This window comes from Herpailurus yagouaroundi, unplaced genomic scaffold (assembly GCF_014898765.1).
Source record: "Herpailurus yagouaroundi ecotype Mexico unplaced genomic scaffold, PumYag 202, whole genome shotgun sequence".
Taxonomy (NCBI): domain Eukaryota; kingdom Metazoa; phylum Chordata; class Mammalia; order Carnivora; family Felidae; genus Herpailurus; species Herpailurus yagouaroundi.
This window is the reverse complement of record NW_024412433.1, coordinates 4,913,957-4,940,712: the sequence shown is the minus strand read 5'-3', so window position 1 is coordinate 4,940,712 and position 26,756 is coordinate 4,913,957. Positions and strand designations below refer to the sequence as shown.

Genomic DNA, 26,756 nt, shown 5'->3' with positions numbered 1-26,756 from the left:
GTAACCAGCTCTTCCCCTTGTGTTCTGGAAGCAGGTTAACAGCATAAGCTCTCACCCTTCTAAGTAAGATGGACTGACGCCTTCAGAACTGTTCTCCGGACCTGCTCTCCCCTAGCGGTGTTCCTCGAGATGGTCGGTTACTCATTAACTGAGCAGTGACGCTGGTTTCCTTTCTTGTTTTGGCACCTAAAAAATGTCTCTCTTGACAAAATTACCAAAATTCATCAGAGAGGGTTCCCCCCGCCCCTGCTTAAAGGTAAATACCTTCTTACCTGCTGTCACTTCCACCCAGTTCTTTTTCTGGGGTCCTTTGCACAAATACCCGGCATTGACAACACTTACAAGTTACCACTGAACAAAAGCTAAATTCTTTAGTCTTGCTCACACTGATAGATGGTCCGATGGTCCTGCAATTAAATATCCAGACCCATGAACTTACTGTATTTTTTAAAAATTTTTTTCAGTGTTTATTTTTGAGAGAGAGAGAGACAGAATGCAAGCCAGGGAGGGGCAGAGAGAGAGAGAGAGAGAGAGACACAGAATCCGAAGCAGGCTCCAGGCTCCGAGCTGTCAGCCCAGAGCCTGAGGAGGGGCTCGAACTCCTACTCCACGAGATCATCACCTGAGCCGAAGTCGGACGTTTAACGGACTGAGCCACCCAGGTGCCCCCACGAACCTAGTATATTAAGGCTTGAAAAGAAAATTCAAATAATAGGTAGCTTTTCTCTGGGAAGGACACACGTTTCCCCCCCCCCCCCCCCCCCCCGAATATGGGATCCACCTGATTTAGGAACCCACGTCTGGCAAATGCAGAGAACAGAAACGACCTTGCTAGGAATCTGGTGTTTGTTATCTCCCTTCTCTGGGTGAGGGGACAGGAGTGTCTACGGAGGACGGGCCGGGCCCGGACGGTGCACCTGGGGCTGCCGAGACGTGGGCGCTGCCCCTCCGGCCACTCCAGCGCCCCCGTCCAGTCCGCGCGCAGCCTCGGGCGTCCCACGTGGGCCAGTGGGAACACAAGAATAAGAACTCGGAACCTTCGAGTGTGCAACCTAAGAACTGCTGATAGGGAAGCGATCACTGATTGAGAAATGAAGCGTTTAAAATGGAAATAACGCCAGGGCTCTGTTGTAGGGCCCGGTTTAAGTGCAGTAATTACAATAGTTGCTAGGCGGCTCCCACTTACCGCCGCTACAGCAGGCCGCCTTTATCTTTATGGCGGGGCTTTGATTCCAATCAGAGCTTTCCAATGAGCGGATTCTGGTGTTTTCAGTCAAGTTGCAGAGTAGGAAACAGATGCAGCCGTAAAGTAATTAGAACCGTTTCTCATCCCGCGAAAGGGAATGAGAATGAGAATGAGAAAGAGAGATGTGCACGCCGTGGGGGGGACGTGCCAGCCAGGTGACCCGAGTGGTGGCATCATCCCGCTGTATCCTTTCACCCGTGTCTCCTGGCCGGTGTCTGGGCCACAGCACCCCGAGGAGGCCGCAGTTTACACGTGACGGTCTCAACCTGGGAAAATTCAGAGCCGCCTCCTTCTGAGAGCCCAGTTTGTTTTCTCGTGGAAGAGGTTCCCTCGGCTAAAAGTCTGGGGAAGGTTGAGGGGCGGTTCGAGTAGCCTTGGTCTTGGGTTAGTGCCGGTGGTGGTGGAGGACGGACCGGCGATGCACGGTGACCCCACGCAAATCTGCCCGGTCCCAGCTGTCTTCGCCCGCCGCGGGGCACAGAGCTGTTACCTGGAGGGTCACCCTCCGTGGGAGGAGACCTGCATTGATATCACCCTCATCTGGCGTCCTGACAGCTGAAATTGACGGTCATGAAAGCATTTTAAGCCAACAAAGACACAGTTCTGTTGAGAGAAGGATGAAGACTGTTCTCTGAAAACCGTGGATGTACTCACAGTCTTTCCATCGGAACAAGAAAACCAACGGCTTCAGGATCGATCTTGTCGCAGGACAGGACAGGTCACCACAGAAAGCTCAGCAAAACGGTACTTCCTCAGCCGTCACCACCTGGGTTTACCGTCCTCCGAGAGGTTCCCGACGCCTTCGCTTCCTCACCCTCCTCCCGGAGACCAGGGTTCAGAGCCGGTCTACTCCGCTCGCTGTCCGACCCCCTGGCTGCCCTGTGCTGGTCCAGGTTTTCCCTGGGGACCTCGGACGATGGAAGAGCCATGCCTTTGGCCGAAATTGTACACCTGTGTGATCAATCCAAAATTCAATCTCCTGGAAGTATTCCAAGGACAGAGAAATGTTGGAAACAAATTTTAGGAATTCGGGGCATTTTTTTTCCCTAACGTGGCGCTGTTCTGTGCCATATAGACGTACAACCTAATTTAAAGACTGCCCGTTGATTCCTTTTGAACTTTTAAATTTCCTGGTGCCTCAGGTTACTGTATGTGTCTGCTAAGTCTAGTCCTTAAGTGGTCCTTCTGTGCCTTGGAAAAGTATGGACGAGGGGCGCCTGGGTGGCTCAGTGGGTCATGATCTCAAGGTTCCTGGGTTCCAGCCCTGCGTTGGACTCTGTGCTGACAGCACAGAGCCTGGAGCCTGTTTCAGACTCTTGGTCTCCCTTTCTCTCTGCCCCTCCCCTGCTCTCTCGAGCTCTCTTTGTCAAAAAAAAAAAAAAAAAAAACATTAAAAATTTTTTTAAGAAGTATGGACATGGGGCATTGGACAGCTAAGGAGAGTGCGTTTTGTTTTGAGGATGTACTGGACGTGAGATCCTCTTTAGAGATGATTTTACTTAACTAAGCTCTACGAGAGCAGGAAGTGGGTCAGTTTCAAAATTTTGGTCACGGGGTCTGGCACGGTGTTGTGGCCGTGATGGTCTCGCATCCAGCCCACCTTCCTGATCCAGACACGTGATCCTGCTCCTCATCTCTCTGGGGGCCTAGATTGCAGCTCAGGGATGAGTCTGTCCTGCTCATGAGTCTCGGCCACTTCCTGGCACCCACCACCTCCACGGTCTTCACACTTGCTTGTGACCGTGAGCCACTCTCTGGGAAGGTTTCCTCGATTGAAGAGCAGTATGCAGAGTTGATGGCAGGGATGGGAGCCTAAGTTCCCGACTGCGACAGCCTCCACCCCTGCGGGCTTCATGCACTTGTCCCACAGCTCTGCATGGATGGCAGAGCGCCTCCGGGGAGCCGTCCTGTTCCCCTGGGGGGCAGCTCGTCGGGAGCGAGAAGCTGAGGGTCCTCCCTGCCCCGTCCCCTCCTCTGCTCACCTGTGCTCCTGGCGCATCGGGCTGCCTTACGGGGAAGGCGGCTCTACCTGGGAGTAAGTAAGGAGCGCCTCACTTGGTGAGTTCTCAGCACATTTTATCCTGCATGTCCACTCTCTGGAGAGGATGTGTAGACAGAAGGGATTTCCTGAGCCGTTCGTCCTGGAGAGAGCAGAGAGGGGACAAACAAGAATAGAAAACCAGTTGCGACAAGCCCTCACGGGGTTGAGCTCCCCCCTCCCTCGTCCTCATCAGCGGATACCCTTGCTCTTTGGGGACAAACGGAAGCCACTGTTGCAGATGAGAAGCTCCCAGGTCTCCTCCCCCAGCTGGTGGTGCCCCCAGAACTGGACAGAACCCGCCTGTGACTGTTCCCAGCACGTCACCTAGCGGGCAGGAGCCTCTCCCACGCACAGGTATGGACACTTCCAAGTCGCCAGTGGTGTAGTGGCTGTGTTGGCAAATGTCCTTATTTTGAGAAGGAACGTGTTGAAGTAAATATTTAGGGAAATAATGTCTGTGACTCAGTTCATTCGGGTAACAGAAAAGCCAAACACGGGAAAGTATTTGCTTTTGTCGGAAGTGAGTGGTGGGTTCCTCGCTGTTCTTTGTACTATTGGTTAAATTTTACCGTAGGCTTAAACACGTTCCTGATAAAATGGGGGCTAGGGGGCAGGGCTTTCTGTGGCCCCTCCTGGCTCCGTGCGGGGCTGGCATCCCTCCTTCTCTTTCCTCTCCGAGCCAGGCAGCATCGTGTGGCCTTGAACCAAGGCTTCCGGGTCCCTGTCGGCTAAGAGCTTCTCGGAGCTTGAGACAGTCATCAGCTGTCTCCTTGGCATCTCTTGGGCATCTTAGAGGCACTTCCTGCTGAGCACATGCCCCTTCCGTGCTGGGGTCCCTGTGCGCCTACCCCGATACTCAGGCTGGACGGCTGGGGCACGTTCTGACTCCTCTCTCCGCCTTCCTGCCCAGTCACCGAGGTGTGTTGGTTTGACCACGTGGCTGTCTGGTCACGTGTCTCGTGTGGCCACCAGCCCCCGTGCCCTGGCTGGAGCCACCGCCCGTCGACCAGGTTTGCTTGTACTTTGTACGCTTGGTAGGTGTCCTTCCCCTAGTCCTTTTCCCAGTGTGGCCAGAGGAGCTTTTTAAATTCACGTGTTATCAGGGGCAGCTGGGGGGCTCAGTCGGTTAAATGTCTGACTTCGGCTCGGGTCATGATCTCACAGTTCCCGAGTTCGAGCCCCGCGTCGGGCTCTGTGCTGACAGCTTGGAGCCTGGCGCCTGCTTCGGATTCTATCTCCTGGTCTCTCTGCCCCTCCCCCAGTCACGCTGTCTGTCTCTCTCAAATTAAACAAACGTTTAAAAAAAGTTAAAGAAGTTTAAAAAAATAATACACTCACATATAATCAGAGGGTGCCCCCTGATGTCTTTTCAGCCTCCCGGCTTTGCTGGGGCATAGACGCCTCCCCCACCCCCTCCCCCCCCCCATCAGTGACTGGTGTCTGCATCTGGGCTCCTGTGTTCCAGGCTCCTCCCCTTCCCCATTCCAGGCTCCCCCCCCCCCCCCGCCCCAGCCTTGCTTTCCTTTTGTCCTGGAGGCCAACGCTCTGGTGCCACTTTCTCAGGAAAGTTGGGTCCTTGGATGGGAACCCCGAGCGCAGGCACCCGGGCAAGGTGCCAGTTTCCTCAGCTGGTAAACGGGGGTGACACAGAGCACCTGTGAGTTAGTCATGGCAGACTGCCCAGAGCAGATCCTGACAACGGAACCAGGGTCTCGGCAAGCTCGGTGCCGAGGATGATCTGTGCGACGTACCTACTGAGACCCCGTGAGAACAGGGTCCGTGTTCGGACTCGAACCCGTGTGCCCAGTGCCACGCCATCTTCCTTGGCACCATGGTGGTCCTTCTGCCTATGGCACATACAGATAGAGAAGCCGAGTCACCGAATGGCTAGATCGCCCGCCGTGGGTCCAGGGCCTCAGTTGCCGAGCTGAGATGGACACCCGGATGTCTGGCTCAGACGCCCATGCTCTCTCCTGTGGCACTTACCACCTTCGTTAGGGATCAGTAATTACTTGCCAAGAGTGTGAACGGAGTACGTTACCAAAGAATCATCGGGGGCCTCATAAACGGTCTCTGCGGCACTTCGGAAAGGAAATCCTTCCAGAAACGTTAGGGATTGAGTTTCTCCCTCCCTCCCTTCTTTCATTCCTTCCTCAAGTCACAGCTTTACTGAAACGTATGTCACCTACCATCAGAGTTACCCGCTTGTGTCTGGTTTGGAGGTTGGTTTTTGGCTTTCCTTTTCTGTTCCATCTTCTCTTGGGGTGTCTGTAATCTGAAAACACTTGGCGATTAATATGGTGTGCTCTTCGTCTCTTCATACCGCGTGAAGTCGATGCGTCTCGTTCTAGCTTCTTCGCCTGAAGTTCTTTCAGTAGCATCATCGGCTGCCCCGGAACAGGTCAGAACTCAGCGGCTTTCTGCGGGTCTCCAAGGTTTGTGGGCCCAGAGCCCAGGCGGCTCAGGGCACCGCTAGGTGGCAGCAGTGTCCCGGCTAGAGACGCCCACCCCGGGCTTCCTTCAGGTGAAGTGATCCACCCGTGGGCTGTGCAGGCCCAAGGTGGGAAGTTAACGCGCCACACCCATTTTAACTTGAAAGGTACGATTAATTAGATTAGGCCTAAAGTGGACGTGATAGGGAACCGGGACCTCGTGGCAGAAGCTTGGTCAGCTGCTGGACGTTCCGACTCCTCGCCACGGGCCAAATACGAACCCTGCTCCGAGTGTTACGGAAAAGCACTCCCGTAGCCTGTGTTTCGTGACAGGTTTGGACTACGCCATCTCATTAGAGACTGCTTGACAGGGCAGCTCACGTAAGGCTCAAGGTAAAGGTGTTGACACGCCAGCCTGACAAATAGAAGCTAGTGGGTCCCACGCGGTAGGGAGGGAGGTGTCCCTCCCAACCCCCATGTCTGCCATCTCCCGATACGGTCGTGCCCAATTTTATGTCAAGATTTTTTTTTTTAAAACAGCCTTCAAAGTAAGTTGAAGAATTTAGGCCTAAAAAAATTAATAGCCACAGGTAACCGCGCAGGATATTATTGGCAGGTACAGCGAAAAATATATTTCCACAGAAAATTGGATTTTGCACATAAAACTTAGTAATACTAATAAAGACAGGTCATTACCGGTTTTAAGCCAAATAAGCAAACTCAAAGAGACCCGCTGTCAGTGTGAATCTCGGTGGTTTTTTATTTTTTTGGAGACGTGTAAATCAGCTTTAGTATAGCAAGTGCACCACGGATTTGCTGAAATCATTCCCACCCCTTCTGACGGTGGGTAGAGTCGCGCTTGCCGAATAATTTACAGTCCCGTGGCAAGGTATGTTTATATTTAAGCCGTGCAACGGTGTAGTTAATGAGAAAGATAAGAAATTTATAGTCCTTGGTGATTGATAGGATTACTGCCTCGGCATTAATTGAAATCTGAGGGATCACAGCTGTGGGCTTAAGTTAGGGGGAAAAATTACTTCAAGTAAAGGAAAACTTTTAGATTTGCTTCTGAACGTTTTAAAGTTAATTTGCCTGCTGACAGTGTGGTTGGTGGTAGAAACAGGCGCTCCTTGCCAGGGCGTGGGTAATTACACAGAGATAATTACGGCATTTCCTCTGTGACCTCCCTATGGTGGGTGGTTATGAGTGTGGAAACAAAAATTAAATACTGTGGGGTTTTTTAAATGGCTTTAAAATTTTACACGTGTAATAATAAAATTCTCTCTGGCTACCCTTTGCTAAATATTCTCTGAAATATTTAAGACGTTAGGGGGAGAAAAAAAAACCCCATACTAATAACGGTAGAGGCAAGTCTGCGATCTGAGTCGTCGCCTTAAAATTTCCTCTGATTGTATTTAATCTGGGTATGTCCAAAGTAATCTCGCAGAGCCCTTCCCGCCTGCCATTTTTAAATGCACCATTCTTGTTTAAGCTCAGTCTTGTGAAAATGTCTAAATTTTCCCATTAAGTGCTTAAAAAGTAATAAAACTAAAGTCATTAGCCTTCACTCATCAGAGCTATATCAGGAGAAATATTCTTTGGTGCAATAAATCTGACCAAGGGTTCGACATTCATATCCCTTGGATTCATTCCCTGGAAATGGACGTTTGAAGGTAAATTGCTTAAGTAGGGCAGTTTAAATTTTTAATACAATCTTATTGTAACTGTTAGCAAATGATTGAAGTGCAAAGGGGCCTTATATGTTCTGTAAGATTTATAATAAATGCTCTATGATGCCTTTTCTGGGCTGAATTATAGATGTTATGGCAGCTAAACGCTTATAAAGGCCAGAAAGTCTCCAATGCAGAGTTGAGTCTTTATAGGAGACTAAATCATGCTTTCCGAATGCAGACATCTTTCCCGTGGACACTTGTTAATCCCAGTGCTAATGGGCTTCAGGCACCTGAAGGCTGTCTCACGAAGGGTAGCATCCAGTGCTCCGGAGCCCGCAGCGCAGGGGTTTTGAAAAATACAAACATAGCAAATTACGGCTCCCATCACCAGTTTGCTTTTGAGATGTAAATTAATCTCATCAGATGTCTTTATCTCTGATGGAATGCCTTTGATTTAGGACAAGTTCTGGCCTTCCTTTCCTAGGATCAAGGAGGCTCGTATTCGTGAATCATGGCTGCTGTGATACTCTCCGTGCCTTCTAGACCCAGACCCAGGGATACAATGAGATTCCTTTGGCTGTCTGCCGGCCAGCTGTTGTCGGGCGTGGACTTGTCGTTGGAAGGCGTGTGACTGGATGGCGGGACTGGCTCCTCCCGGAGGGTCTAGTTGCAGCCCTGGAGAGCCACAGGGGGTGAGTGGGGTGCCCCCGTGGACAGAGTCCCCAGTGCAAGGTACAGGGCACAGTGTCATCCTCTGCCTCCTGTGCATCTGGTTCAAAGCCTCTGTCAGGTGCCTCTTTAATGCGTTTGAAGGATAGAGCTCCCTGCTGTACGCTTTATATTTTTCCTCATCTTTTTGGTGTGTTTTTGCCCATCAGAAAGAAATCTGGGGGCGCCTGGGTGGGTCAGTCACTTAAAGTGTCCGACTTCGGCTCAGGTCATGATCTCCCAGTTCGTGGGTTCGAGCCCCGCGTCGGGCTCTGTGCCGACAGCTCGGAGCCTGGAGCCTGCTTTGCATTCTGTGTCTCCCTCTCTCTCTGCCCCTCCCCTGCTCATGCTCTGTCTCGCTGTGTCTCCCTCAAAAATACATATTAAAGAAAAAGAGAGAAATCTGTTTTTTAAAGACGAAAGACAATACTGTTATCTTTTCTCATTTATATTGTAGTTTTTTGGAGGAAGGAAATAAGTACCCAGATTTTCTAAACTTTCTTTGACAGCGTTACCATTTAGTGTTTTTAAATTTCCTGGGCTGGAATTTGCCTCCTGCTTACATCTCTCGTTCACAGATGTACTTTGAGGGTCTTCGGTGAAGAGAGGATATTCCTTTTAAATTGAGTTCTCTAATTCTGGAGGTAGATATTAATGATTTGAGTTGTTAACCAGTATACACTCGAGTTCTTTTTATCTATCCGTGTTGGGGTTTTTTTTCCCTCTTAAAATGAATTCCCAAAAGCTTCACTAGAAGAGCTTCTCTGTGAACATACCTGTTGTTAATAGATGTGATGTGATGTGTACCAGTATCAGCGGAGGGACCTCAGACCCCAGGGGTAAAGTCTGCCTTCTTTGAATAAAGAAGTCACCATTACTTTCTTTCTATTTGTTTTTTAAAGTTTTTTTATTTACTTAGAATGGGGAGCGGGGCAGAGAGAGGGAGTGAGAGAAAAAAACCAAGCAGGCTCCACACTGTCAGCACAGAGCCCGACGCGGGGCTCGAACTCACCAACCTTGAGATCACGACCTGAGCCGAAATCCAGAGTCTGAATGCTTACCTGACTGAGCCACCCAGGCGCCCGCCATCACTTCCTTTCTCTTTAAATACTGCCCCTGAATGGTGCTGAAGCAGCAATATTGTGGATTTAATTTTCATAATTTTTTTGAGCCTAAGATAAACCTGGGAACGTGTTGAAGTTTAGGTGTGCCTTTTGCTTGTGTTCTTAAGCGTAGGCTCTGTGCATCCCGAAACAGTACTGTAGGTATCGGACAGGAGGTGACTGTCTCAGCTGTAAGTGCCATCGCCGTGTGGACTTCCTTTGAGTTTTTAACCTCTTAAACTGTTGGGACCCAAGTGATAACTTCTTGTGACCTGCCGGTTGCCGTATGAGAATTGAGTCTGTGATTCTGTGACTTGGGTCCAATGTGTCCACCATGCGTTTTTCTGGAGCCATTTTTCTTGGTGAGTTTGATCCATGAGGACATCAAGGACGGCATTCCTTAGTTTCGTGTTAGTGAAGGATATGTTCTTAGGGTGGGGTGACACAATACTTTTGAGTCAAGGAGAAAGGGTGTCGAGCTTAGGACCTGAAGGGTCATTTCATAAACTTTTCTCTACAGCTAACACGTATCCCCCAGGTCAGATAAATTTAGAAATAGGTTCATTGTTCTAAAAACCTAGGTACTTTTAGTCCCTTTCTCCTCCTAGCTGGCCCAGAGAAGTCGATGATAATCAGGTGTCATTTGCGGTAGGAGATCACCATCTTCTGTAGGCACCTGTTTAAGAAGGGAGTGAAGGACTTGTGTCTCGCTGGGACTCTCTCAGGACTCCAGTATGTTGGCACAACGGTGATGAAGTTAGTTGGAAAACTTGTGAGTGTGGATGGATCCACAGAACGTGAAGAGCCGCCAAGTGGATGATTGCATTTATATCAAGTTCCACAAAAGGCAAAAGTCCTCTCTGGCCAAAAAACTCAGAAGGATGGCTTTGGGGAAGTGAGAGTAAAGGACTGTTTTGGGTGGAGGTGCAAGGGAACACCCCCCCCCACCCCCCGCAGGGGATAGAAGCCTCTGAATCTTCACGGTGATTTGAGTTCTATGACATTTGTCAAAACTCAAGGAATGGAACAACTAAGGTTTCTGCATTTTTACGGTACATGTGTTTCATCTCAAAAAAAAAAAGGAACCCTAACCAGTTAATGAGTGAGTTAATTATGCGCATGCTGAAATGCATCGGGGTGAAGTGAACTGATGTCTGCAACGGATTAGAAATGCATCAAAAACTAAGATGGATGGCTCGGTGGGTGGGTATGTAATAAAGCCGCGGTAGCAACATGTTACAGTTAGAGAATCCAGGCGGTGTGTGGATGGGCGTTCAGTCATTCTTTCAACTTTTGGGGCAGGTTTAAAAATCTGCATTAGAAAAATTTAGGAGGAAAAAATCAAAACACGGGTTGTTCCATTTAAAATATTATTGCAGGGGGACGCCTGGGTGGCTCAGTCGGTCAAGCGTCCCAACTTCGGCTCAGGACGTGATCTCCCGGTTCGTGAGTTTGAGCCCCGTGCCAGGCTCTGTGCTGACAGCTCCGAGCCTGGAGCCTGCTTCGGATTCTGTGTCTCCCTCTCTCTCTGCCCCAGCCCCACTCACACTCTGTCTCTCTCTCTCAAAAAATAAACATTAAAAAAATACATAAAATATTATTGAAGGTATTTTACGTTAAGATGGGTCCAAAGAAACTAAACTTCATGCGACGTACTTTCCCACCCACAGATGGAGGTGTGCAGTGTCATTGTGAGCTCTCTCTCTCTCTTTTTTAAGATGAATTAAATGGGTTTTTTAGTCTGGAATTAAAATGCATGTATGATTCTTTGAAGAATTTCAATAATTCATAGAAACTGGCGGTAACGGAGAGGGATAGTGTAACTTCCTCACGGTCACTAAATCGCGGCAGATTACAAATTCAAAATCAATCCGTATTCTCCGCTGGACTCTAATTAACGCTTAAACATTATTAGTCACAAACATGAAATCTTGATCGGCGATGACCTCAGGTATTCTAAATGTAAATAAAATTAGATTTAGATCCTTTTTAATTACCTGAGGTGCTGTGAGTAATTACAATGGCAATTGATAAACTTAATTTCTCGTTAGAGAAAAAACAAACAAAAAAAAACTTACACAGAAAGTGTCTCTACGTGATACGCTTAACTCTTCGGTAGCCATGATCTGTGGGAAAGAATTCTCCAGAATTCTCTGCTAATTAAATAAAACTGTCATATCATTTCTTTGTTTGGGCCCTCGAAGGCATGTAACTGAAATGCCTAATACTGCTGTGGTATCACAAAAGGCAAGACTTGCCGGAAGGAAGGGATCTTGCACATTTGAAAGGGTGGGTTTCCTGGGTGGTGGTCCTAGTTACATAATAATAATTGATGGGCGGCAGGGAGAACGTTACAATGACTTAATGCACGAAGCCCCGTTGAAGACCAAGTGGAAATCCGTTTTGTCACATCATCCTTCTTCCTAATTGCATCACACTACATTGTATAATTCAGCCTGTGTGTCACTGTCACTTGTTTGAAGGCCTCTTGTGCTGGGCCCACCACCGCTGGCTTGTTATTAACGGAGCCGGGGGAGAGGAATAATTTTCTCCGGCTCCAGCCAAGACATCTCCTCTCCCACTTTAAGAGGGAAATGTCTTTTTTATGGAGATTGTTGTAAGGATAATTATTTCTGGAAATAGGAAAACAGATTCACTTGTGATAGAGAAGTCCATTTTTCTTGAAAGTTAAAAGCGCTCCGATGGGGAACGTGCTTGTGGCAAACCGGGAGATTAGAGAGATGTCTAAGCTCCTTTTTCTTTCTTCCTTAAACCTGTATCTCCAAATAGGAAGCAAATTAGATCCGATAGATTGGGCGAGGCCAATATTAATCAAACTCTGTTCACTTCGGGAAAAGGAACCCGGTGGTGGTACGTCCCTGTGTTCGTCTCGGGTTCCCTGGTTGCAGCGTCCGCACGTGGCCTGGGTGTCTTACGCATCCTCTCGTTTGGGGCCCTCTCTGTCTGGTCCTGGTTGCCCTTCCCCTCCTCTCCTCTCCTCTCCTTTAAACTGTGCTGCAGTTTCTTGGGCCTGAGTAACAGCACGATCAGTTTCATGCTTTTCTCATTTTTTGGGTGGTGTCTTCCCCGTGTCCGTGTTTTAAAAACCCGTCCTGCAGTCTCTGTCCTTCTCTGTCAGTCCTGCGTGGGACGCTGCCTCCTCGGGTGTCCCTGCTTTACCCGCTTTGGCCCTGAGGCTGTCATGAGCACGCGACCCGTGTTCGGTCTGTCTCGTGGCCCATCATTTGGTTTAAAAGGGGGTGGGTCTGAACGGTGAGTCCCGCCGCCGTCCCCAGTGCCGCAAGAGAGGCGCGAGGCTCGCCGGGGCCGGGAGAAGAATCCCAGGGTGAGCGTTCACCTGCAGGGGGTGTCCGAGCCATTTCTGTTCCAGAATCATCAACTTTCTCTGCAAGACAGCTTGATGAGTTGAGAAGAAGTGACAGGCTCATTTTTCCCCCCTTTGTTTAAGCCATTTATCTTGGAGGCCCTTGCCTGCCATCTAAATTGTATTGCCAATTTATTGGGATATTCACCGGCCTCGTCTTGAAAGACGCTGATTCGCATCCAACGTGAGGGTAAGTGAGAGAGAAAGTTAATCATCTCTTGGCCTTTTGAACGGATTTGCACCGGCTCTAATTGTAGCATTTGGAATGTTTTCTAATCAGAGTCTGTGTTCGGCGCTGTGTGGACCGAGGTTCCGGGGGGGAATATCCTAGTGACCCAGTCCAGAAAGCCTCCCTCTTTGGAAGGTCTCTAGTTTATGCTTTTGGCTCCTCTGTTCTGTGTTTCAGGTTAACCTAACCTACATTAGCTACTTTCTGGCCCTGCTGACTTCTATTAATGATCAGGTATTCGATTAAGTGGAATAGTAATAATACCGAATGCTAGATGGACGCTGAGTGAAATGCTGCTCAGCCTTGTAGTCTTAGGGCCCCACGATAGCACAAGAGCACAGTGCTCTTGTGAGCTGGCGAGGTCCTGAAGGAGAAGGCCCGCTGTCCACAAGGTCCAGGTGACCGGCCGGCATCCCAGCCCCCCTGCCCGAGTCTCCACACCTGCCGGAGGGACCAGCTCCGGCCACCTAGCACCTCGCTCTGGCGATGTTCAGAGAGCAGCCCTGGGACGCGTGGCCAGCAGCGGCCCCCTCGCCTCTCCTGGCTGTGGCTCGTCGGCACCCAGACTCTCCACCTCCTCCTGGCTGAGTGCCCAGCCAGCGGCCCCACACCATCCCCATGTCTGTTGGAAGGCGGGCTCGTCCCATGCTTCTGACTGCCCGCCCCGCGGGTGTGATGCTTCTAGTGGTTTGTGCCTTCTTGGCCATCTTCTCCAGATTCTTCCTGCTTTTAAGGATTCTTCGGTGTTCCTGCAGGATTTGTAATTTCTCAGGATTTCCCTTCTGAGAATTATCCCGACGTTGTTTCCACTCTGATCATGGGCCTTCCTTCAAAACTGTTCGTGCTCCCACAGCTGTCAGGGATCTGACACTCGGGTGCCCGGAGCGCCGTGCCGAATTCTGGAACAGGGATTAGGAGGGGGGCTTTCAGGGGTCCAAGGCCAAGACCTTCGAGCTCTGCTTCTTGACCCCTTAGTGAAACGTCCTGGAAAGTTGCCTGAACGGTCTCTCCGCCGGGGGTGCTCTGACGGGGAGGGCACAGGCCGTGCTCGGTCACCGCTGTCGTTGGTGGGGCCAGCGGGTGGCACGGCCTCCCCCGCCCCGCAGGCGGCCTGGCGCATACTAGTTGCTCTGTGACGTAACGAAGGAATAAACAGAGAGTGAGCAGGGATGCCGTAGAGCCTGGTGGGGACGCCTCCCCAACCCCCCAGAGTGAACATGGCATGGTCAGTGCTCGGGCATCAGCGGGGGTGTTTGGGGGCCCTCCTGGGTCACTGGTGTCCATGCCACACCCTCCGGGTCACACGTGCCTCTCGGGTTTCACCCCATCCTCACCTGTGCCCTAAGGGGTGGGGCTCACCCCCCCCCCAAGCGTGAGGGATTGGCAGAGGGGGTGGCAGAGGGCAGTGGGGTGACGGGCGGAACGGGGATGCCTCCTTCCTCCCTTTGCTCCTCCTGAGTGACCCCTGGGGTCCTTGGTGCTCATTCCCGTTGGGGGACCCTGGGGGCCCCGAGGAGCTAAGCAGCGCAAGTTACTCTGTGTGGCCGGCGCTTTGGGGGGCGCACGGCCATCCCAGCCTGCTGCCCTGCTTCTCTGGGCATTCGCCGAGCACCACGTTCATGCCGGATGCCGGGGGTGGTGGTGTCCCTTCTAAACCCCCTGTGCTGGCCCGCCGGCCGGAGACACAGGAGAGCGCCCTCCCGCTGGAGATGGGCTCGCATGAACACCCTCCCGTATCCCTGAGCACCATGCGGACCTGGGGAAGCTCTAAAGTGGGCAGGTGCGTGGAGAGGAGAACCAGCCAGCCGCCTGCACAGGGACTAGGGATGATGTGGTGAAGGGCCCAGACCGGGCTGCCGGAGGGGCCCGTCAGCTGGAGAGAGCGTGGCTGCGAGCGTGGGGCTGACGGAAGACCGGACGGCACGTGGCGAGCGGGGGACAGGGCGGCTGGGGGATCCCCCAGAGTGTCCACGACTAACCGTCCTGTTCTCTTGGCACAGGGGGCAGGCCAGAGCCTGAGGTGCGGTCTTGGGTGCGGGGGGATCTCCCTCCTCTCTCCTGGGGCCAGATGTCGATAGGAGCACATTTGAGCCCCGGAAGCCCCATGCTCAGACTGCCTGAAGCCAACACCAGCCGGAAGACATTTGGCGATACGGTGTTGGGATAGATCGACGCTTCTTTCTCAGAGAAGTGAGTGAGTGCGGTCCGTGGGGCTGGACACGGGGGCCCCGAGGCCTTCGGAGCCTAGAGCCCAGCGGGCGGTCAGCGTCGTGGTTCCCGCTGCCCGCCGGCCCGGTGTCCACGGCCCCCGTGGGGCTCACGTCCCCGGTGTGCGCGGCCGCTGTGGGACTCACATTCACGTTGGCAGGTGCACATTGGGACTCGCCTTTTAGTGGACAGTTGTGTTGTGAAGAGAGGCGTGTTTCCTGCGGGAGGATTTGATGTCCCCCTGGCCACAGCTGACAACTCTGTATGGGAATTACATAGGTGTATAAAAAACATTGAACGGACCATGTTTATTTCAGCACGAGCTTCTCTTAATCTGTCCTTTCACTTCCGGTGAAATGAGAAAGGCAATCCAGCTGCCCTGGACACGGTAGAAATTTCCCCCCTCGTTCTGAAATTCTGAAATTAATGTCGGCAGCCATGACTTTGCTCCGTCCTGAAGGTAACTGTTTATTACAGTCGGCGTTTAAATCCCCCTGTTAATAGGAGCAATTAAACAATAGCTTCATTTCCAGCAAATTAACAAGCCTAATAGGTAATTGCGACATAAATGAAGATAAATTTGTTTTAATACAACGAGATAAAAAGAATACAGACAAGAACTGAATCTCAGATTAAGAATTCAGAGTTCATTACTTCATGGAAAACTTGAGAGCTTCACCAGAAGAAACAAAAGTGAGCTTGGCTTTTTAGGGGCTCAGTCGGGCGTCCGACTTCGGCTCAGGTCATGATCTCACAGCTCGTGAGTTCGAGCCCCGCGTCGGGCTCTGTGCGGACAGCTCGGAGCCTGGAGCCTGCTTCGGATTCTGTGTCTCCCTTTCTCTCTGCCCCTCCCCCGCTCATGCTCTCTCTCTCTCTCTCTCTCTCTCTCTCTCTTTTTCAAAAATAAACATTCCCAAAGAAATTGCAAAAGCGACCTTGGCTTTTTAAACCACGGCCTGTTTTGGATTTGCAGCGTTTCTTCAATGTAATAGAGATATAGCCATGCTTTGTGCCGAGGAACACATAAAGTAAGTCCTAAAGGATCCCCCCCAGCACACACCCACACCCTTCCTCCTGATGACTCACTTAGGGCACAGCTGCCAGCAGGTGATTCTTGTCCAGAGCCTGTCCTGTTGTCACTGACAAGGAAACAAAACAGGCGTGTAGAAGGGCACGTACTTTGCACGCACCCCTAAATTACTTTTGTGACCTGCTCAGTTACAGGGTACCTCTCCTTCCTTATTTGTTACGGTTAGAAAGCTCTCCTGGTGGGTTGTGGTTTGTTTTGGTGGAACGTGGAAACCATCGGGCCTGTTTACGGAATGACAGGTGTAGTGTCGGTGCAGACGGCGGGTGGCATGGGACACATCAGCCTCCGAGAGAGCAGTGGGGTGGTCTTGCAGGTAGAGGCAGAAAAGGTGAAAGCCTCGCTAGGTTGAGGATAACCAGTTCCCCTGTGGGTCACCCGTGCCACCGGGAAGATCTAACGTATGTCAGAAAACAGGAACAGGGTCCAGGCTGTCTTTCTAATTTTTTCCTATGTTTGTTTCTTTGTGAGAGACAGAGAGAGACAGAGCACAAGCAGGGAAGGGGCAGAGAGAGAGGGAGACACAGAATCCCAAGCAGGCTCCAGGCTCCAGACACAGGGCTCGAACTCACCAACCATGAGATCATGACCTGAGCCAAAGTCGGGCGCTTAACTGGCTGAGCCACCTAGTCGCCCCCAGGCTGTCTTTCTACAGGGAACAATATACTCACGTTTCAGGAACCGTAACTTAGAGTAGTTCCTGTGTCCCCAGCTGCTTTGAAAGTTTTTAAACTGTGGAGGTTTCCCTAAATCCTATCTCTGAGCTTAGATCCCCTTAGGAGAGCTCCTTCTGGTAGCTTTGAATCACGATAGGATGCACGGCCAGCCTAGAGTTCCGTACACTGTGAGAGTGATAACCAGGTATAAGGAGAGCGACAGCAGTTTCGGAGAGGAGTCTCAAACCAGAAGGTCCACATGCCGCTCCAAGCCTCGGGAGCCAGGCTCTTGCGTCCCGGCCGCAGCAACTCTGGCACAGCCCCTCGCCCACCGCACAGCCCCACGCTCCCTTGGTCACGTCCAGACCGACAGGACCCGAGACTTCCGTTCCGCACCAGTTGTCCTTCAAACACAGATCCCGTCACCGCTCCTTGAGTGTTTTGCTGGCCCCTGTTGCCTCAGGGATAAAGTCCACAGTGCTCACTCCTCTTTGCGTACGAGACCCTTAAAAATGTGTATCCGGTTGCCCCTTTGAGCTTTGCCCCCACTGTCTTCTCCTAACGTTCTCACCCGCCATGAGACTCGTCTGCTCGCTCCTTGACCCGCTTGGCCGGTGCTTGTCGAGTGTCGGGGACACCTTGGCCCTAGGAAGGTGAATGGAGCTCGCTATCCAGCATTTCCGGAATAGTTTGGAGCCCTGCGGAATTGATCCACTGTCTTAGAAGGTCTCCACAGGTGTGCTGGTACCAGGCCAGGCGGTGGTTCTTGCTGGTTCGCTAACGTCATCAAGCGTCCCACAACCCAAGAGGCCTTCAAGAGCTCACGTCTCCCTCACTGCGCTCCTCCCTGTCCCCCTCTCTCTTTTATTATACTTGTTTTTCTGGCATAGCTTCACCCCTACTCAAACTCAGATAACGTGAAAACAAATCTAAGAGTTGGGAACAGGGACACCAACAAAACGGGATACACACCTCCAGTAACATTCACCAACTTGGAGATCTTCACAGTGAGAAAAATCCCACCCCCGATTTCTTTTCATTCCTGACGAAGTCACAAATTCAGAAGTACATAGGTAATTTGGTAATTAATTTCTTCTTAATTAATAAGATAGTTTAATGATCACTGAACTGTAATTTAACACTGAGTTGAGACATTAGAGGATCTTTTATTTGTTCCTGGAAGATTTACGGTCCCTGGTGGTTTCCATTATTTATGGGGGTTCTCCTCGCGGTTCCAGAGGAACAGCCGTGAACGGTACGGCGGACATTGCCTTGGGGTGGTAGCACCAGAGGCCAAGACGAAGCCCCATCCTCACACGGTGCTTTTAAAATACTTCTCCTGGAGTAGAATTAGAACCTCATGCTCGTTGATTTTTTTATTTATTTGTTTAGAGCACAAGGGGTAAGGGCAAAGAGAGGGAGGGAGAAAGAGACTCCCAAGCAGTCTCCACGCTGTCAGCACAGAGCCCCGCGCGGGGCTCGAACTCCAGAACCGTGAGATCGTGACCTGAGCTGAAATCAAGAGTTGGACACTTGACTGACTGAGCCACCCGGGCGCCCTGCTAGTTAATTTTTGTAAGTGTGTCTGTTGTAGACGTTTTAAAGACTATTCTTATGAAATGCATCGTGCGTACTTCAATTCCCGTCTCACATTGCTTCCTCAAATTTGGCTCAGTTTCTACCAAATATCCACGTGGCATCTCACTGTGGCTCTTCAGTGTCGTCAGATCAACGTGCTTTCAAGGTGCCATCCTTGGCTACAGCCCCCAGTGCTCCCCACTCCCTGCTCCCCAACATAGCCCGAGTGCGTGGGGCCCACCCCAGAGCCCCGCTTACTCCAGAAGAGGCGCTTACTCCAGATTGACGGCACTCAGGTAGCAGGAGCGATGTCGCGAAGGCCGTGATAACGTAGATTTAAGAGCAGAGCTTTGTGAAATCAGTTGGCTGGTTGCTCACCTAGCAGTCGGGGTGAGGGGAGGTGAAGGGACGCCACCACCTTGGGGCCTGGTCACTCAGGACCTCTGCTGGGGGTCTGAGCGGATCACAAGTCAAGAAGGGACCAGGGACAAGGCTGTCCTCAGTGGCCCTATCTCTGGTGGGAGACGAGGTTCCTGGAGTGGGGAGCTCGCTGAGGCGAGGGGCCAGATCGTCCTCCTCTCCCCCTGCCTCGGTCCCTAACTTTGCTGGCCTGTAGGTGCTGCCCGAAGAGCTCCCGTTCATTGATCAATTCAAGCAAATCATCTGAACGGGGGAGATATTTCAGTGCTTAAATTTACTAACATGTATTGGACTATGCCAAAAATGTCATAATCGTCAATGAAACAAAAAAGCTTAATTTAGATGCTTAATTGTGGATGTTGCAGAAGCCAGGCTGTGCCGTGCAGGGAGCTCACGGGCAGCCCCTGGCCCCCAGAATCTCTCTACCAGTGGAGAGCAGGGGGCCAGACTTCGCTGCGGAACATCACACGCCTAGTTCGGGCTTGCTTATTACACGGTCGTCTGTTGACAATCCCGTAGGCCAGGCGCTAGGGATCGAGGGGTATAGAAAGTAGGGCCGCAGCCCTTTAACTCGGCCCTGACCGCGTTCACGCGAGTTGTGCGTGCGTGTGTACGTGTGCACGCGGCTGCGCGCTCGGCGGTGCTCACTCACGGCGTGGGGACCCTCCCAGGAGCCACCCGGGCACTGGAGCGTATCGGGGGCGCAGGCCTCCACTGACCATCTGGATGGTCAGAAGAGGCAGGCTCCCTGGGGGAGGGGGAAGGTGTGGCTTCTGAGAAGGAGTTGGAGGGGGAGGGGAGCCTTGCCCGGGACGGTGGCGACAACTCGTGCAGCGGCCTTCCAAGCCCCCAGCGCCTTGTGACCTCTGTGGCGAGCCCTGCGTGGCTTGGCCATGAGGCTGGGGAGGTGGCAGCATTGGGTTTTGAAGGGATCCTTGTCCTCCCTCGGGTTCTGAACCAACGATGAAGGAGGTTAAGTTGCTACCTTTTACTGGTAAAGCTGTCCTGGGAAGATGAGGCTCGTCTTTCTGTGGAAACCGGAAACAGACTGTGTTACCCGGCAGGTTCCACGCCGCACGGGAGCCCCACACCCCTCCCCCGAGCCCCAGGCCCACAGGCCCCCAGATTGGAGGGGGGAGAAGGGACAGCTTGCTGCCAGGAGTCGGGCGTCTGTACAGGGGGGCCCGTTCAGAGGCCAGGAGTGTTCGGGCAGTGGGAATCTGTCTTTGTGGGAGGAAATAACTTGGAGTGGAGAGTCCTCTCCTCAGAGACACCAAACAGTCCCATTTTGCTAAGGAATTTCGGTTATAATGTGCGTCCTCCGGGAGCTCTTGAAGAACCATAAACAGAGCAAGGCCAGGGTGAGATTTGCCTTTGGAACAGACGCCGTGTAGTGTGTTGGGGGGGGGGGGGGAGGGGAGGCTGCAGTGAACAAGACCGTTGGGGAAGCTGTTTCAGTAACCGGCCACGGAAAAGCGAGGTCTTGGACCAAGGCAGTGGCTATGAAGAGTGGGAGATTCCGGTGGTAGAATCAGTAATCTGCCGTGTCCCCTGCGGTGGCGGTACAGTCGTGGAGTTTGGTGGGAGGAGCGTGAGGCTCAGGTTGGGCCACGCGGACTCTCCCGGGGAGAAGTGCAGTTGGTAATTGGATACGCCGTTCTAGAAAGCAACGGGGGTTCAGACTGGGGAGCCTTTGGCATTGAGGTGGAGGAGACTGCCCCGGCGGAGGGCACGGAGGTCAAAGAAAGCTAAGGAAGGCAGTCTGGAGGCACCCACGTTTAAAGAGCCAGAGAGGGAGGCTAAGAAACAGAAGTTCCAGCCGGAGGAGGACAACTGGAAGCCGGTGTCCTGGGAGGACGCAAATGACTCAGGAAAGAAGGGAACCTTCAGCACTGCCGGATGCTGCCCGGAGGTCAAGTGAGACGGCGGACTCTGGTCAGCCAGTCACCGGTGGTCTTGGCAGGGGGGCAGGCTCAGCCCCGGGGGTGGAGACAGGAGCCGGGTTGCAGGGTTCAGAGAGCAGAGGGACAGTCCAGAGAGCTCCCTGCTGGGGGAGGGCTGACTGGAAATGGAGCTCGGCCAACAGCGCAATGAACCAGCCTCGGCCAAGCAGCTCCTGGGTGCCGGTCACCACGCTGGCTCTCTTTTATCTGCCATCCAAACAAAAAGCGGAAGTTGTGGAGAAAGTGAGGACGCAAAGTGAAAGGACGCATAGACTCTGTCTTGGGAGAGGTGGAGTCTCATGGGGATGCTGGCGGGTAACACGTTCCGTCGCCAGGCGGCATTGCCACCCGCCGTGACGCGGCCACACTCGCTGCCCCGGAACCCCAGCTCTGCCACCGGCTCAGCCCCGTCTGCTTTATTGACCTCATCTGGGAACCAGGGCCTGTGGGCATTGAGTGAGCTCTCGGAGGGGACTGCCCGGTGCATCGTCCAGATGGAAGCCGCCACGGAAAGGAGGACACGCGGGGTGAGGGGCAGGACCGACTCCCACGGTGACCAGACATTCGTCTCCTCGTTCAGTGCGAATGATTGAAAAAATAAAGTCAAAGCAGAAATGGGGCATCGTGCCAGGATTTAATGAAGTCTTATTTGGGAACTATCGGAGAGTTTTATTTTTATCGCTAATTAGAGGGTGCCCTTTATCATTTTCCAATAAGAAATTTTAAATTTGTGGAGAAAGTTAATGTGTCACTCACTTTTCTTGTTCCTTAAGTTTTTTTTTTTTTTAAGTTTATTTATTTTGAGAGAGAGGGAGGAGGGAGGGAGGGAGGAACAGAGAGAGGGAGAGAGAATCCCAAACAGGCTTCGCACTGTCCGTGCAGAACCCGACACAGGGCTCCGACTCACGAACCATGAGATTATAACCTGAGTTGAAGTTGGACGCTAACCACCTGAGCCACCCAGGTGCCCTGACCGTTGCTGAAGTTCTTCAATAAACATCTTTTTATACTGAAGAACGGAAATACCTGTATGAATGTCTGCGTAAGAGTGTGGTTTAAAAAGTGATCTCTGGGGGCGCCTGGGTGGCTCAGTCGGTTAAGCGTCTGACTTCAGCCAGGTCACGATCTCGCGCTCCGTGAGTTCGAGCCCCGCGTCGGGCTCTGGGCTGATGGCTCAGAGCCTGGAGCCTGTTTCACATTCTGTGTCTCCCTCTCTCTCTGCCCCTCCCCTGTTCATGCTCTGTCTCTCTCTGTCCCAAAAATAAATAAACGTTGAAAAAAAAATAAATAAAAAAAATAAATAAAAAGTGATCTCTGGGTGGTCACTCAACATCGAGCAAGAGCCACTACCAGCCCCCGGGAACTCCTTACGCCCTGATTACGGGTACCCTAGTTAAGGGATATCTGTGTCATCCAAATAAAATTTCCGAGTGATGGCAGAAGTGACTTTTTTTTTTTTTAACGTTTTATTCATTTTTGAGACAGAGAGAGACAGAGCATGAACGGGGGAGGGGCAGAGAGAGAGGGAGACACAGAATGGGAAGCAGGCTCCAGGCTCTGAGCCATCAGCCCAGAGCCCGACGCGGGGCTCGAACTCACGGACCGCGAGATCGTGACCTGAGCCGAAGTCAGCCGCCCAACTGACTGAGCCACCCAGGCGCCCCGGCAGAAGTGACTTTTAAAACAACATGGAGCCTTGGTACTGAAGGATCAAGTGGTTAAGGAACTTGGTTAGCAGCGTCTGGTGAGAGAGCGAATGTTTCACTACATAGTGGTGACACTGGTTAGGACTCAGGTGTAGCTCATGTCACCAAGGTTGGTAACATATGTCACCGAAATTGAGGAAGCATCACCTCCCAGTGATAAGGAGTCTGGATTCATAGCTCAAGTGATTGGTTTATCCTTTCATTCACACCCACGTATTTATTTATTTATTTATTATTAAAAAAAAAAATTAGGGGCACCTGGGTGGCTCAGTCGGTTAAGTGGCCGACTTCGGCTCAGGTCATGATCTCACGGTCCGTGAGTTCGAGCCCCCATCAGGCTCTGTGCTGACAGCTCAGAACCTGCAGCCTGTTTCAGATTCTGTGTCTCCCTCTCTCTCTGCCCCTCCCTTGTTCATGCTCTGTCTCTCTCTGTCTCAAAAATAAATAAATGTTAAAAAAATTAAAAAAAAAATTAATGTTTATTTCTGAGAGAGAGAGAGAGAACATGAGAGGGGGAGAGACAGAGAGAGAGGGAGACACAGAATCCGAAGCAGGCACCACACTCCAAGCTGTCAGCACAGAGCCCGACGTGGGGCTCGAACCCACAAACCCATGAGATCATGACCTGAGCCGAAGTCGGACGCTTCACTGACTGAGCCACCCAGGCGTCCCCACATCCACGTATTTATTTAAAACATGTAAGATACTCCATGTGTTGAATAAGCACATGTAGACAAAAACTCAGTTCAAAATTGCCCAGCCACTGTCATCTGGGGTGATACTCATGTTTTAAATCTGTTAACACTTCAGCGTGGTGAACATCACGAGTAGTTAATGACGGCAGTTCAGGAGAGTGCTGCCTCACTCCGGCTGGTATTCCGTTGCCTTCGGGAGGGGGGCTCATCCACTCAGACGGTCCATCCCGGCTACCCTGGGGGTAGCTCTTGTGAATTCACCCTGACTTTGGCAAGGTGATCCGAGGGATGGACCGTCTCACTGTCTTAGCAGACAGTGGTCACTCTAGCCTTTGCACACCTGGACGATTCACCTGGCAAAGTATTGAAGCGAGGCCCAGAGGGACATTACCCCTCGGGTCGCATCCTTGGGACATTCAGCAAGTAACCGTAGGGTAGATTTTGCTTTTCAGTATGGAGGGGGAGGATGGCCGCACCTTACGGGACCGTCACCGCACCTTCCCCTTTCCCTCTTGGTGTTCTTCTGAGTCACCTGCTTTCATTGTTCAGCATTCAGTTTCCGCCCTGTTTTGCATGGGTTATCCTAGGCTCTGAAGCAGTCTGTATACTTCAGAACAAGATATTTGTAAACCGTTTCCTTTTGCCGTTTGTTTACGGAGGCAGGAAGGCCACAGAAATTATGGGGAAATTGAACAAACGTGAATAAAAGTTCTAGTAGAGAAAAAACAAAGGTGCTACAGTTCTTAGAAGTCGTAGCTTCAGTTTATGTAATTAATGTGGTAGAACCACAATTAAATGGACAGAAGAATTTTAGTACCTAATGTGTGGCTTTGGCCTTGTACAGCCATCCGGCACGGGGGGAGAAGCCTCACTGTAGAAATGTTCTTTTTGGCCACGAGCTCTCTCCCTCCAGCCTCCAACCGGAAGAGGTAGAACACTCATTTGCACTTGGATTTTCACAAAATGAAGATTTTGTAACATACTTGACTTGTCTTAAAGAGTTTCTCAACTCTCCTCTTAGCATAGAAATCATCTAGAGAAAATGTCTACAGAGCTCTTCAAAGAGCTTAGCCCTTAGCCCAAAGAGCCCTTAGACCTTTTGTGGTCATCCAGCTGGACAGCAACTATGAGGCCGGGAAGAAGACAAAAGCGTGTCATCGTTGATAATCAGTCCCCCCCCCCCACCTTTTACTTCCTCCCCTCAAAAAAAGAAGGACATTAGCAGTCACCCAAACAATCGTGATTTTAAGTCTGCTTACTTTTGGTCTTTGGAAGTTTATTTCACCCAAATGACACATGTTTTGCAGCTGTTGGAATATGAGCTTAGATTTTATTTTTGAGTTCACGTAATGATTTTTAAAATGTTCTAATATATGTCTTCAAAGACCCCCAGATCAATACGCCAATGGTTTTGAAATGACAGAATGCTGCGATATTCCTCTGTAATTTAAACATGATTAGCTGATGAAGGTTATGATCAATACACTGCGGGAAGATAAATTAATTGATATCATCCTTTCAGGATAGGAGGCCTCTTGGAGGTGGGGTGTAACTAATGAAGCTGCGGCTTCGTCTCCAAGAGCCATTTTTTATATCCTGCACTTTGACGTAATCATATTTACACGATCGTTCATTTCCACGAGAGCCATGAGCGGTGGGCAAACCAGTTCCTTATTAAAATTTTGTTCACTCGGAAAAGAAACTGTCTGTGGCCACTCCGTGTGCTCCTTCAGTGTTAGAACCCACCCCTAGGGACGAGGGCTGTGTTCCTTTGCACGGGTGGCTTTCAAAATAGCCACCCTCCGGCCCAAGACAAGGATTGAATACCACTGAACTTCATTACAGCCAGTCCCCAAAGACACCCATCTATTCAAACAAAGGCTATAGTTATTCTGTACTGACACCTATTGGTGTGGGAAGAGTTTTCTTATTGTTGACTTCCTTTCCAATTAAATCCGGCATGCTTTATCAGCGAGCCTATTTGCCAAGAGAGGCTATGGCTGGTTGAATTTAGATTTGTATTGATTAAGATAAACTCCCAATGTGTGAGGTGATGTATTTAAATAAAGTCTTTGATATAATTACATGTCCTCGGAAGTAATTCTGTGCAGTAGCTTATAAAGTTAAGAGTAATTCTTTAGGCTGTGCAAAAAAGACCCCACAAAACCCAGTTTTTTGATTCTCCAGGTGGGAGGGGGTTCATTACATGATCCTGTCTTACTTAGCATCACTTTTGCTGCAAGTAACTGGAAGAAATCACGTTAGAATAACTTGAACGGGACAGGTGCGTATTTTTGTTGGTTTCGTTGTAACGAGGTGGTCTGGGCAGGGCTGTTGAGGCCTTTGGTGTAGCCAGGGGGCCAGCTTCTCTTGATATCACAGCTTCTGTCCCCAACGTGGCCGCAGGGGCTACAGCTCACACGTGTGCATTTTAAGCAGCAAGACGGGAAAAGATGTAAGGAAGAAATGGGCCAAGGGCAGCCCTCTGAGGGAAGACTCTTGGAAGCTGCCCCATGCCCCTCCAGCCGTCACCCCACCGGCCAGCGCTGGCTGGGACGGCCGCCCTTAGTCAGGGGGCGGCAGGACAGAGTGGAGGAGGCTCTGGGAAATGTGCGGTCGCTGCTGCCAGCCGCGGCCCGGAACCAGGGGCCTGGCTGCTGCGGAGGAAGGGAGCGGCGGGCCACAGGGACGCCTTGCGGTCTCTGCCACATCCCCCGTATTTGGAAGCCGGCCTCACGCTGATCTCTTGTGTCTCCCATCCACTAGTTGCCCAGAAGATTGTGGCCACGAGGAAGAAGCAGCAGCTGTCCATAGGGCCCTGCAAGTCGCTGCCCAACTCCCCAAGCCACTCGTCTGTCTGTTCCGCACAGGTGTCCGCCGTGCACATAAGCCAGGTACGCTGGGGGGGTGGGGGGGGCAGGCAAGTCCGAACCGAGGGGTGCGTGGCGGTCCCTAGAGCGCTCTCAGCCCGTTCTGAGGTGGATTTCTTTCTTCCTCTTTTTTTTTTTCCTTTTCCACTTCATGAGTAACAGCATGTTGGTAATTGACGGAATGTCTGCTTCGGAAAGTGCCGTTGGTCAAGTGGGTTTTATGGGCATCATTCTTTACCGTTGCCCGTCTTCACGCTGCCTGTGTTATGAGGCCTGCTGGCTTGGCCAGAGACCCGAGGTGTCCAGGGCGCCCCGCGGTCTTTGCTGGTGATCTAAATTACCCTGCGTGCGTCCTGCTCCCAGTCCGCTTCTGGGTTGAACGGTTGTGGGTGAACCTCAGCGGCTGACCCCACTACGTGCTCGAACGTGGTAGCCGCCCTCCATTCTGATTGCCGTCGCCCTTGGGCCCTCCAGACACCGCTGTCTCTCCATAGTAACCTTTCGGCAAATCGTTTACTTGGAAGCAAATGAAATAACGGTCACTTAAGAACCAGCCCCACCGCCTGCTCAGGATCCCGTGGACCCGGGTTTGCCTGCGTTACGTGTCTTCGATGAACGTTTCTTGGGCAGGCGTGGCGTTGGCACGGGCTGCAGCGGGAGGGTCTGGTAGGACGCTTTCGGGTTCCTTGGGAAATCAGGAGGTAATTGCGTTTACAGTAGGGGCCTATGGAGTCCCAGATGTTGATGGCCCCACCGTAGGCCTCTGTCATTTTCTG

The 26,756-nt window shown here is 51.4% G+C and overlaps 1 protein-coding gene across 17 annotated transcripts in view; it reads left to right on the top strand.

Annotated features, from left to right (window-relative positions):
- AGAP1 (ArfGAP with GTPase domain, ankyrin repeat and PH domain 1) overlaps positions 1–26,756 on the top strand; it is a 548,021-nt gene that overhangs the window by 237,396 nt on the left and 283,869 nt on the right. For all 17 annotated transcript variants that reach the window (XR_005783188.1, XM_040450592.1, XM_040450586.1 and 14 more), the window contains one exon: positions 25,877–26,004. Coding sequence is in view for 16 of the 17 variants with exons in the window: in XM_040450592.1 (XP_040306526.1) it covers positions 25,877–26,004 (128 nt within the window). In the remaining variant the exon portion in view is untranslated. The remainder of the gene's footprint in view (positions 1–25,876; positions 26,005–26,756) is intronic.